Source organism: Hemicordylus capensis, chromosome 1 (genome assembly GCF_027244095.1).
Source record: "Hemicordylus capensis ecotype Gifberg chromosome 1, rHemCap1.1.pri, whole genome shotgun sequence".
Taxonomy (NCBI): Eukaryota; Metazoa; Chordata; class Lepidosauria; order Squamata; family Cordylidae; genus Hemicordylus; species Hemicordylus capensis.
In genome coordinates, this window is record NC_069657.1 from 29693371 (window position 1) to 29705909 (window position 12539).

The window sequence follows — 12539 nt, forward strand, 5'->3', positions numbered from 1 at the left end:
CCTCCCTATTTTCTCTATTATCTCCCTCACTCTGGGGGAGCCGCCAGAGAGAGGGATGAACACTGGCTCCCTCTCCCCTAGCTACGCCCCTGGGTCCACCTGTACATGGTGATCCCCAATCCAGGCCAACTTAGCTTCTGGAAGGTTCCTGCACCATTGCCATCACAACTGTTGTGATGTTTGTATAAACCGGGACTAGGTAACGGTGCTTAAAAAGATCCATGTGGATACTGGCACAGTATTTAACGGGAGCTATTGATTGATTGATTGATTGATTGCACTAGAAATCTAATCAGCTTCAATGCCACATGTATGGCTCCTCATAATATACTCTTCTGGTATACTGGACATAAGAACAGCCCTGCTGGATCAGACCCAAGGCCCATCTAGTCCAGCATGCTGTTTCACACAGTGGCCCACCAGATGCCGCTGGAAGCCACAGGCAGGAGTTCAGGGCATGCCCTCTCTCCTGCTATTACTCCCTGCAACTGGTACTCAGAGGCATCCTGCCTTTGATGCTGGAGGCGGCCTATAGCCCTCTGATTAGTAGCCGTCGATAGACCTCTCCTCCATGAAATTATCAGAAACCTTTCATAAAGCCATCCAGGTTGTTGGCTGTCACCACATCTTGTGGCAGAGAATTCCACAAGATGAGTATGCACTGTGTGAAAAAGTACTTCCATTTGTTGGTCTTAGATTTCCTGACAGCAGAATTACAGAAATAATTACAGTCCAGAAAGACTCAGTTTCAAATTGCTGCTCAGATATGAAGCTCACTGGGTACTACCTAAAATCTCATCTCTGGGCCCACTCCAACCTTGCTACACCCTGGCCCCCTGGGGCTCACAATCTTAAAAAAGAAGCAGCAGCAAAAGTAATATCCACAATAGCCACTGGGGAAAGTGGTATACTGATGCTATGGAGTTGCTCTCCCTCTGCTAAACATAAAAGAATATAGACACCTTTAAAATTGTGATTCTCTTATATTTAGCTGGGGGAGAACAACTGTCCCGACTCCAGAATCCAGAATTTTGGAATCCAAATCCAGAACATCATCCCTCCAATCGCTGCAGGAGGGTTCCTTTCTAGATTGTGAGCCCTTTTGGGACAAGGAAGCACCTTATTTATTATTTTTCTGTGTAAACCATTTTGAGAGCTTTAATTGAAAAACGGTATATAAGTATTAATAGTCATAGTCTTTGGCATGCTCTCCCCTGAAGCGGATTACCTAGTTCTGACCTTTATATTCTCCCCCAGGCCTTTTTAAAGGCCTGACGGGATTGTTTTCAATGACGCTTTTATTCACGACTCTTTTCTTTGCATTGTTTTATGGTTGCTTTTCTATTGCATTTGATTGACTCAAGTTGCAAACAGGGTGTGTCTAGGGCAGCATATACCTTTCGGATACATCAATAAGAGGTTTTTAAACATTAGTTTTGAAAAGATTCTCCCCTAGCAGACGAGATCTTTCCCCTCCCTTCTCCAAGCTGAGCCCGACCGGGTGTGTCGCCTGCCTGCAAGCACGGTGTCCACTGGCCCTCACAATCCCCTGCCTCATCTCATCGCGGTCTGTCCACCCTCACCTTCCCGATGTTGCTGCCCCCGTAGGTGACCAAGTGGTTCAGAAAGACCCTCTGGCTCCGAACGATCTCTTCGCCCTCCGCCACCGCCTCCTCCTCCTCCGACATGGCTCCGGTTGATAGGGACGCCGGAGGAGGTTGCTGAGCAACCGAGCCAAGCGCCGGAGTCCCAGAGAAGGAAGGAGGTGGGATCTCCAGACGAAAAACGGAGAGGAGGAGCCCGAAGGCACGCACGCCCGGCCTCTGGGCGTGGCCATCCGCAGAGGGGGCGTGGCCACGGCCCGTCGCCCTGCGGCCTACGACGAGTCGAGCGGGCGGTCGGGGGGTGGGGCTAAGGGTAGTATTTCGCTGGAAGGAGAGGAAAACGAAGGCTGCATAACAGGGAGAGGGGTGTAGATGTGCGGGACCCCACAAAGTGATGTGTAGATGCATCCCTGCACGAGTGGGGCCTTGCTAAATATCATTTTATTATTATCTACTAGTAATTTTAAGCCCGTTATAATAACGGGCGCTAGGTTCCCCCCCCCTTTATTCCTTCTTCCTTTCTCTTGCCCTTTTGTTTGTTTGTTTGTCTTCCTGTCTCTCCTTTTCTTCCTTTTCTCGCTCTTCTTTTCCCTCTCTCTCTATTCCTTTTTTTAAAAATTATTTTTTATTTCTCTTTTCTTCTTTTCTCTTTCTCTCTCTAATGGGTGTGCTCTGTGGGGCCGTTCCTCCCCCCCCCACTTTGTTATTTATTTATTTCTCTCCTGTTTTCCCTTCCTCCCTCTTTGTTTATTTTGGTTTTTTCCCCTTCTCTCTCTTCTCTCTTATTCCTTCCTAAGATCACTGACCTATGAAGTTTTTCCACTGTAAAAACAAAGAGTCAGTTTGGATGAGCATCCAGAAGCTCATGTGTTGAGGGCAGAGACTCAGCTAGAAGACGCCCACCCTGATGTCCTAAATGGGTCCTGTAAAGGGCTTTGTTGTGCACATAGAATCCATATTGCTGACAGGTTGAAGCTGAGACAAAAACGTAACGGCTTGTACAAAGCTATCTGGGAGTCCGTCACACAGCCAGAGACTAAATGGTCCCGTAAAAAACTGTCTGCACTTAGAAAGCTAAGGTACTTCAGCCTGATTCTCATATTCTGCGTTGATGGTTGTTTTAAACGATCAACATTAAGACGGCAACTTCCGTGTTCATAGGCACCCACGTGGGCTGACCTATACAAATTCGTCTACATCCCGCCCGCCCGCCCACCTTTTAAAGGAGCGGGGGAGAAATGCCTGCCCTTTATGGCTGGAAAACTTGTCATCACCGCGTGGGCCCCCCACCGCCAGCCTGCATGCCGGGCCCCAAGGTCTCCCCTCCACCCGGCTTCGGCGGCGCGGCCAGGCTTTGGCCATGGCTCCGCCGCTGCCTCGGCCAGTCTCCCCCTCCCCCGCATTCCCGGCTTCTTCGGGGCGGCCGTTTCTGGCCGCCCAAGATGGTCGCCGGGTCCTGCTGTTTGTGCCTCCCTTGCTCTGTTCTGGGAGCAAACAGAACAGGCAGGCACGAACACACGCTTGGTGTCCGTCCACTGACGGACACCAAGCGTTTTATTAGAGAGGATATACATCTATATATTTAATTCTCCTGGGTGTGCCTTTGGAACCTGCGTCCTGGCAGCCCAGCTGATTGGCTGGGCTGCGGGGTGCCTGATTGGTCCTGGCACACCCAGGAGAATTGCCTGGCTGGGCGGCTGCAGAAGCAAGGCGGCGGGCCAAGCCGCGCCACAGGCCAGGCAGCGGCGGCACTCTCGGGCCCGGCCGCGGTGGCGGCGCTACTAGGGGCGCAGATGCTATGCACCCGGTCAGCTAGTATATATTTATTTCTCCTAGGCGTACCCCTCGCTAATCCCATGAGTGGCAGCTCTCGCAAGAGTTCCAGAACAGCTGCCGATACGGGGAGAAAATAGGGATGTGGCCACCAGGAGTGGACAGTGGCGGCTGGGCTGGCCACGGGGAATTGGCAGCCTTCCGAAGCAGCGAGTTGCTCCCACCAGTGGCGGGCGGGAGAAAGTAGTGGTGGGCTGCTTTCCCAAGAAGCAGGCTGGTCCCGCCAGTGGCCGAGGAGCAGCAGGCAGCAGTGGGCTGGGCCGGCCACCGGGAGCAACAGGCAGTGGGCCAGGCCGGCTGCGGGGAATTGGCAGGCAGGAGGAGGTGGTGGGCTGGCCCACCAGCCAGAAACCGCACGAGGGGCGGGAGAAACGGGCCGGTGGAGGCGCAGAGCCCGGCTCAACTAGTTGTTGTTATTACATTGATATCCCGCTCTTCCTCCAAGGAGCCCAGAGCAGTGTACATAGTTAAGTTTCTTCTCACAACCACCCTGTGAAGTGGGTTAGGCTAGGAGAGAAGTGACTGGAAAGTCCCCTTGATATCAAAAGGCTAATTTCAACACCTTTTTTATTTCAGTGGGACTTTTCTGGAGTAAATTGAGTTGGGATGTCAGCCAGTGTGTCTGGTCCTGGGCACTACCTCTTGAGAAGTATATTCTTTTGAACAAACAGGTTCAGAGGAAGGGAACAAAAAATGGTGAGAGGTTTCAAAAATTTACTATGAGGAAGGGTGGAAGGAGCTGGTGAAAGCTGTCTTAAAATCCCCTGAAAGGTTATAACCTTCAGGAGCCAGCATGGTGTAGTGGTTAGAGTGCTGGACTAGGACTGGGGAGACCCGAGTTCAAATCCCCATCCAGCCATGTGACTTGCTGGGTGACTCTGGGCCAGTCACTTCTCTCTCAGCCTAACCTGCTTCACAGGGTTGTTGTGAGAAGAAACTCAAGTATGTAGTACACCGCTCTGGGCTCCTTGGAGAAAGAGCATGTAAAAAAAGATTAAAAAATAAAAACAAATAAAACCTAGAGCCAGGAATGTAGCAAAGTTGAGAGTGGGCCCTGGAACAAGAAATGAAGGTGGCTCTGATCCCACTGACAGACTTTTCCCTCACCCCCATGCATTTGCATGTAAGGAGCTGAGGGGAAAGCAAAACAACCTTGGCACACTCTTTCGCTTACTTCTATGTCCTCATGCACAAAAGCAGAGAGTGAGCTGTTGGCCCCCTCCTCCCACAGGGGCCCAAACACACTTATGTCAGCTACTCCCCTGACCTAGAAGACAAAGCGAATATGTCTCTCTTTTTCCTGAAGACAGGATTATAACCAATGCGTCGAAACTGCAAGCCAGCAGTTTCAGGACTGATACTTGAAGAAGTTTCTTAATTGTAAGTTATTCAACAAAAATCAAACAGTCCACCTTGTACAATGGTGGACTCTCTTTTTCTAAGGGTCTTCAGAAGGCTGGATGACCATCTGAGAAAGATGGTCTATAGCAGTTTCCTGTGGGTAGAATACCTCCAAGGCCCTTTCCAGCTCTATGATATACAGTACTTCCATTGAACACATAGAAGAAGCAGTCCTCTGTCAAATGCAACCACCTCTTAAGCATTCAGAGGATGCACAGGTTCATAGAGAGGTGATTTCCAGTAACCATTGGATGACATACATACTCTGGGATAACATTATTATGAAATCCTTGCTCTGGAGTAAAACTCCTTGCTCCACAATAAATTGTGTATGTCACCCTTTCTCTGTAGACCACCTTTCAAGAGATGTCATAATTTTACACATTATTTTAGTTCAGCAATACAAATAAAATTTATGTTTTCACTACAACTAAATTGCCTCAAAAATACTGGCACTGTACAGTCAGAACAGAACAGAACTTTATTATGGTCATAGACCAATATACAAGAAATACAAACAATGCATCATGTAAATACAATTTTAAAAGAAGAGAGAAATATATAAACTACTTATGAAATGCATTGCTAAAGATCAGATCGAGTTTTGCAGATTATAAAACAAAACCTGGCCACTATATTAATAATTTTTTCATCTGGGTTAAGTAATAAAAACTTCAAATAAAAATCATCAGAGTGTCCTAAAAACTTAGACAATAAGGGGGAGATTAATCTCAAGTGGGCTTCCTTAAAAAAATCACAATGTAAAATTGAATGTGTACTGGTCTCCACTTGGCCAGAACCGCAAGGGCAGAGGCGGGCAGGGAAAGGGATGCCCTTGAACTTGCCCTCTAAAACGGCAGAGGGAAGGGCGTCCATTTGGGCCAATGTCAATGCACATCTGAATCTGGGGATAATAATAGAATGCAGATAGCCTGCAGGCTTGAGATTAAACAGTTGCGCCCCAAGATAGACAGTCTTAGAAATAGAAGCAGCTTCCTCTTGCAATCCTACATCAATGATGTGTTGTTTGATCTCCCCCTTAGCCTGGCCATTGCCCATCTGCAGCAGAACCTCTGGAGAAAACCCATAGTAAGTTAATTCATCACTAATTAATGAAAACCATTTAAATTTAAATGAATCAGTCTTAATGAGGGAAGCCAAGCTTGAGCTGAAGGACATAAATTTTAACCAAAATAGGAAAATAGTTCTCCAGACTCCGTATTCCATTCGTAGCAGGCCAACCTCTCTTCTCAGTACCACCGATGGAACACAACGAGGGACAGCTAATAAGGATCTCAGGAATTTAGCTTGCAAAACTTCTAAATTTGAGAAGTTTTGAGGTGGACCTAATTGGGCACCATAAAACAACTGAGAATACACTTTGGTAGTAAATAGTTTAACCACTGCGAGGATAAAGGAAGCACCTCACAAATAGGAAAAGGAAGTTATGAGTTTTGCAGTGAGTTGAGCCGACATCAGAGAGGAATTATAATGGGCACTACGAGACCCTGAGGAGTGAAAAACAACTCCAAAGTACTTGAAAGAATTGACTTGGGCTATCTTATGGCCATTCAAGGACCAATTGTGGAGTCTAGGGCGCTTAGTAAAGACCATGATTTGGGTTTTTTGATAATTTATTGCAGTAGCTTCTTGAGTGCAAAATTTTGATGAGAGAGTCAAAGCACGTTTCAAGCCAATTGGGGTTTGAGACAGAACTGCCATATCGTCGGCGTATAGCAAAACGGAGATATGCCTATTAGCAATTTTAGGGGGGTGGGTGGAGGGACTGGAAACAAAGGACACTACAGAATTGATATAAAGATTAAATAACATGGAAGCTAATAAACAACCTTGACGAACAACCCTACGAGAGGGTATGGCTGCTGACAAAGCCCCAGATGCAGTATAGCGGACCTTCAGCAGGGCACCATTATAAAGGGCACAGTACAGTAATAAACAAGTTGTTCTCGGTTGCTGCCAATCAAGGCCATCTCCATGGGTTATCCCCCACCCGTGCTCCAAGGCAGGACTATGCTAATTAGCTGAAAGATAGAAGTCTCTAGAGCCTGAGGGGGATGACCCCGCCCAGTTCTTACAGTCCTGCGTTGCTCCAGGTAGACTTTCTCTTCTCTCCCGATCTGATCTTCCCTTGCTGAATCTGTTTCTCTTTTACTCTGCTTTGCTCCTTCAACCTTCTCTCCTCTTCCCCTCTCCTCCTACTTCTCTAACTCTATGGAGCGCGCAGGAAGGCCTCTAAGGTGTCTGTTCCTGCGAGGAGAGTGAGGAGCGTGTTCCCCAGGGACACGAGAAGGCCCGGAGCTCGAGCTCCACCACCAGTTGCGTCCTTGCCGGCTTCCACAGAGCCGCCTGGCAGGATGCAGGATGAGGTCGCAGCCAGTCTCCTGCCCTCGGGCCTGAGCCTCAGCATAAGTCAACATGCAGGCCGCAGAAGGAGGTCGCAGCCAGTCTCCCGCCCCCAGGCTGTGAGTCTGCGTGTGAGGTGACATGGGCGGGTGGGGGGGAGGCAGGCAGAGTCTGGAGAGCCCTTCTCCCTTCCTGCTGGAGAGCCGAATCAACCCCCCTGGCTAATCCACCCCCAAACTCAGGTGGAGTCCTAAGGGAAGCAGATGTGAAGGAGGTGGCAAGAGACCTTGCACAGTAGCAACTCCGTGGAGACAAAATGCCTGCAAGAAAAAGCCCACCAAAATCGACAGCGTTTGGGAACTGGACAAAGCAAAAACGGTGAGCTCTTTCCATGGAGCGGGCAGCTCAAAGTTGCGTTCCCCCAGCTAGCCTAGCAGCTAGCTTGCCTAATGAAGCCAGTTTAAACAAACAATCAAACAAACAGAAGCCCTTGACTCTCCGTTCCTCTGAATGCCCCCTTCCCTCCCTCCCTCCCTCCGGGCTCTTCAGGCTTATCTTCAAGATATCAGCCAAAGCAGCAGGGAGCCTCCCAGGAGGAACAAAAGGGGCAGGAATGCTACAGGAGCTTCCTGCAAAAGGTGGCCCAGAGAGTCTCTCCTTGCTCTCATTCTTCCTCCACAAACTTTGCGGGGCAGCAACTCCAAAGGAGGCTTCTTCTCCAGGTTTTGGGCCTGTTCATCGCCTGCCCAGTAACCTCGCAGCCCTGGCCTTAGCACAAGCAATCAATCGCCCCTTCGGGTGCCTGATCCTTGTCTCCATGGCCCAGGCTGGCAGCAAACAAACGGCTGCAGGCCCAGCTGGAAGAAGTACAGCCTCCAGCAGTTCAAGTAATTGGCGGGGAGCGGATGGGAACAGCAGCAACTACTAACTCCAAAAGGAGCTCTGTTCCTAACAGCTAGCCAAAATGCCTGGGTCTAGCCCAGGACTGCTGCAGCCAACCATGCGGGGAGCTGTAGACACTACAGCCTCAGCTTGGAGAGCCCAACAAAACTGGTGAGCGTGTGGTGTAGTGGTTAGAGTGCTGGACTCGGACTGGGGAGACCCGAGTACGAATCCCCATTCAGCCATGGGACTTGCTGGGTGACTCTGAGCCGGTCACTCCTCTCTCGGTTTGGCCTGCTTCACAGGGTTGTTGTGAGGAGAAACTAAAGTATTTAGTACCCCACTCTGGGCTCTTTGGAGGAAGAGCGGGATAGAAAATAAATAAACAAATAAATAAATAAGATCAAGGCCAGCAAGCATCTCCCTATGGCCACAGACCTGCCTGGGGGGTGGCCCCCTCTCTCCTCCCTAGGCCTAACTCCCTTGTGGAGTTTTTAACCCTTGCCACAAGAGCTCTTTGCACTAAGCTCGGTTGGCTGGCTTATAGGCAGCTCGTCCAAGCAAACCTGGGAGGGCCCTTCCTGCACCTTCGCCAAGAACCCATTTTGTGATAATGCATGGCCCTCTAGGGGTCATCTCGACAAATACCCTTTCCCTTCTTTGGAACCTCCAGGGTGTAAAGGGGAAATGGAGGGAGAAAAATGCTCCTCTGGTCAGCTAGATGGCTCCCCTCGTTTTCTGCAGAAGTTTCCTCCCTTAGAGGCAGAGTCACAGCCTTATAACCATGTCCATAACACTGCTGCTCCCGTGATATGTGTTTACGCCACACTTGTATGGGACACTAACAAATTTATTACATTACAGGCCTCTATGACCAGAAAATCTGGTTACATTGGGGCAAGCGAGGGTGCTTTCATCTGCGGAGCATGATCTCCCTGCATGCATTTGAATGGGGGACCACAGTATTGTTGTTTTATTATGTAGTTGTTGCATTTACACCCCTTCCAGGGCTCTGGGCGGTGCACAACAAAGTCTGTGTCTCATGCCCTCCCATGGGACATAGGATCCTCTGCTGTACTTCTACTCTACCTATAACATACCGTTATTGGAGAACATGTTCATACTATCTTCGCTGCTCTCATGCACCTAATTTGAACCTTAATAAGGCCTCTGACCACAGGCACTGATAGCCTTGCCCCTTCCAATTCTCCCCTTCCAAGGTCCCACCCTAGCCTCATAGGGTGGCTGCATAAAGCCCAGAGTCATACCCCCTTAGGAGGCTGATTCCTTCACCCTCCTGGCTCTGGATCTCTGGGGTAGTATTGAGGCAGTTCAGAGAGACCACCTGGATAGATGCCACCTATGAGTGAAGTCCCTGAGGATAGCCCTCATCTACCTCCAGTTAGCTGGCGAGGAAGTTCACATTGACAGTCCTTCCGGCCCTGTTCACCCTTCTGGATCTCCCACAATTAATATACAATGTGAACACTGCCAAATTAACAACACAGCAGTGGACAGCCTCCTCCAATCATGGTAGGACTACAGGTCCACAGTCCCACCCAGCCTTCCCACCTGGGTCAAGCACTGGCATGCCACTTCCAACAAAGGAAGGCCTCAGTCATATCAGCATATCTGGTCACAGGTATGAGGGCACACCCCTGAGAGTAGTATACCTCATTTCCAAACACAAATTGGTGAAAGGGAAGGTACATCGTATTACCCCTAAGACAAATATACTTTGCCTCAGATCTCCACTCCCTGACTCAACTACCAAGACGGCAGTACTAGGCTTCAGTGACATACCTCCTACCCAGTACAGCATAGTCCACATGGGTTCTCATAAATGAGCCATTGTCCAGCCACTCGGCAACATGAGTCCTAGACCTTTGAGGTCTGCCTCCTCTGTAGAGTGGGACGAGCAGCCAGGTCCAGTGCATGGCCTAGTAGTAACCAGGGCCACATTGACCTATTCCCATCTTAGATACCCTCTCTAGGGTCATGTAACAGCTATGGTTCCTAGGGGAGCTCATCTGCAGCACCCAATAGGACATATCAAGACTCCCTCCGGGCAGTAAGGATAGGACTCACTGTTTTAATCTCCACTGGGTCCCCCGTTACAGGTAGTGACATGGCAAGCACCAACTGTACAGTCGAATCCTTCCGTCTCGATCTAGCCTATTGACAGTCTCTCTCCATACAAACCATCTTAGCCATGAGATGATGGTACAGGGCAATGCCTCGATCAATATCAATGTTTTTGTGACTACCGCTATTCCCATCATGGGATAGATTACCACAGGCTCATAACCTCTCACAGGCTTATAATCTCTGGACTCTCTCCAGCTATCTTAACATTCTTGCCTAACTGTTCTTCCAGGGTGGAACTCTCTCCTCCCACCACCACCAGCTAGGATAGAAGGTCCATGGCCATATAGTTGGATGACCGCACCCAACTAATTCCAGAGAGTTGTATACTGCTTGCAGCCTAGCCTAAGGCAGGCAGTGTCATTGTTCCTGGGGGGTGCTACCTGCCAACCTCTCCCTCAGTATGTCAGCTGGACACCTGTCCAGTTCCCTTCCTGGGCATGAGATTTACTGGGCAGATGACCAGAGGTTAGCAGGCTCCCTAACACAGTGGAACCCTCACCATTGGCCTTACAGAGGAGCGAGGAGCCTAGGATATTTGTCCAACTTCAACTTTCTCCTGACATCCTAAGGACCAAGGTCCATCCACAACCAAGCACTCTCAGGTGTAACTGGCACAACTTGGACCAATATCAGCAGCTCAGTCTCATTCCATAAAACTGACTGTCTCCGTTTCCTTCTACCAGGATCTATAGCCGAGGCAGTGACTTCTCCAACTATTGCCAGATGGATTACCGCGTGTATCGTTCTGGCGCACAAAACACAAAACATTCGGCCTCCCTTATATATCACGGCCCACTCAACGAGGGCGGCAGCAACCTCAGCCGCCTTTTTTCACCCAATGCAGCAGTCCAGGAAATCTGTAGGGCTGCAACCTGGAATAATCCGTCTACGTTCACGCAGCATTTTAAAGTAGACATTATGCCTCCACCTAGGTGGCTTTTGGTAGACGGGTTCTGCAAGGGCGCTTCTACAGGAGCGGCCAAGAGCGCTTCCCTCCCTGGTGATGTACAGGCTTTGGTATGTCCCATGGAGATGCGAGAACGGAGGATTGGTTACTTACTGTGAAGGCTTCTTCTGGTTGCTGCAGTCAAGGCCATCTCGGCCCTCCCGGCTAGCCGCTCTTGGGTTGCTCCTGATGGTGGGGTGTTGCTGTTTTTGTTTTACTTGTTTAGTACGAGTGCTGGAATTAGATCACTCTTCCAGCTGGCAAGTGCTCTTCAGTATCGTATGTCCATCCAACTCACTTGTCTGTTCTAGCTTACTATGATTTACCCCATGTAGCTTAATCTGTGGTTGGAAATATAGGTCAGTCTTTATTTGCTAACTTGGCCTGTAAGAATTGGGTGGGGTCATCCCCCTCAGGCTCTAGAGACTTCTATCTTTCAGCTAATTAGCATAGTCCTGCCTTGGAGCACGGGCGGGGGATAACCCATGAGATGGCCTTGACTGCAGCAACCAGAAGAAGCCTTCACGGTAAGTGACCAATGCTCCGTTCTAATAAGAACTAATCTGCCTACTTTCCTTTCACTATCTATAGCTGGACTAAATTTGATTCAAATCAAGGTCTACAAGTTAGATATCTTGCACTTCAAATTTTCACGTCTGCCATCTTGGATCGAGGTGGGTGACATTACAAATTACAGCATTGAGGTGTCCCTGTGTGTCACTCACTACAACTGTACCTAATTTGGTTCAAATCAGTTAGGCAGTCCACAAGTTAGCCCACTTGTGCCTCAAACATCCACACGTCTGCCATCTTGAATAAGGGTGGATGAAATAATCACAAACTATGCCATTGAGGTGTCCCTATGTATGCCTACAACTATACCCCATTTGGTTCATATCAGTCCAGGTGTTGCTAAGTTGATAGGGGATACACATACACATACATACACACACACACACACACACACACACAGCCAGGTGATCTCATAAGCCTACTGGAAAGTAGGCTTAAAAAGGCAACAACAGGCTGAAAATCAAATCAGAGGAAATACTGGAGTGGGGGGATCAAGAAAGTCTTTTAGGGGGACTAGTGGCCATATATTGACAGGAGGGAAACACTACTCCAGCTCCCTTTGAGATAAAGGCTTGATCTGATCAATTCATACAAAAGAAGAAGAAGAAAGTTGCTCCTATATAGAAATCCTGTACACATAATCATCCTAAAACCAAGTATGCACACACACCATCCAAAACCTGAAATTGTCACAAGATTAAAGTTCAGCAAAATGACATAATGTCCTCCAAGAACTGTGTTTATTGGACATATTGAGAAATGTCCATATGAATGCTGCTCTATAGTTT

The 12539-nt window shown here is 48.9% G+C and overlaps 1 protein-coding gene across 2 annotated transcripts in view; it reads right to left on the bottom strand.

Annotated features, from left to right (window-relative positions):
* AK7 (adenylate kinase 7) overlaps positions 1 to 1797 on the bottom strand; it is a 62377-nt gene extending 60580 nt beyond the window's left edge. Inside the window, exon 1 of one of the 2 annotated variants that reach the window (XM_053284570.1) lies at positions 1584 to 1797. In XM_053284570.1, the coding sequence (XP_053140545.1) occupies positions 1584 to 1688 (105 nt within the window). In that variant the 5' untranslated portion in view covers positions 1689 to 1797. The remainder of the gene's footprint in view (positions 1 to 1583) is intronic. The other variant, XM_053284569.1, reaches the window with a different exon arrangement.
* Between the last annotated feature and the right edge of the window lie 10742 nt (positions 1798 to 12539).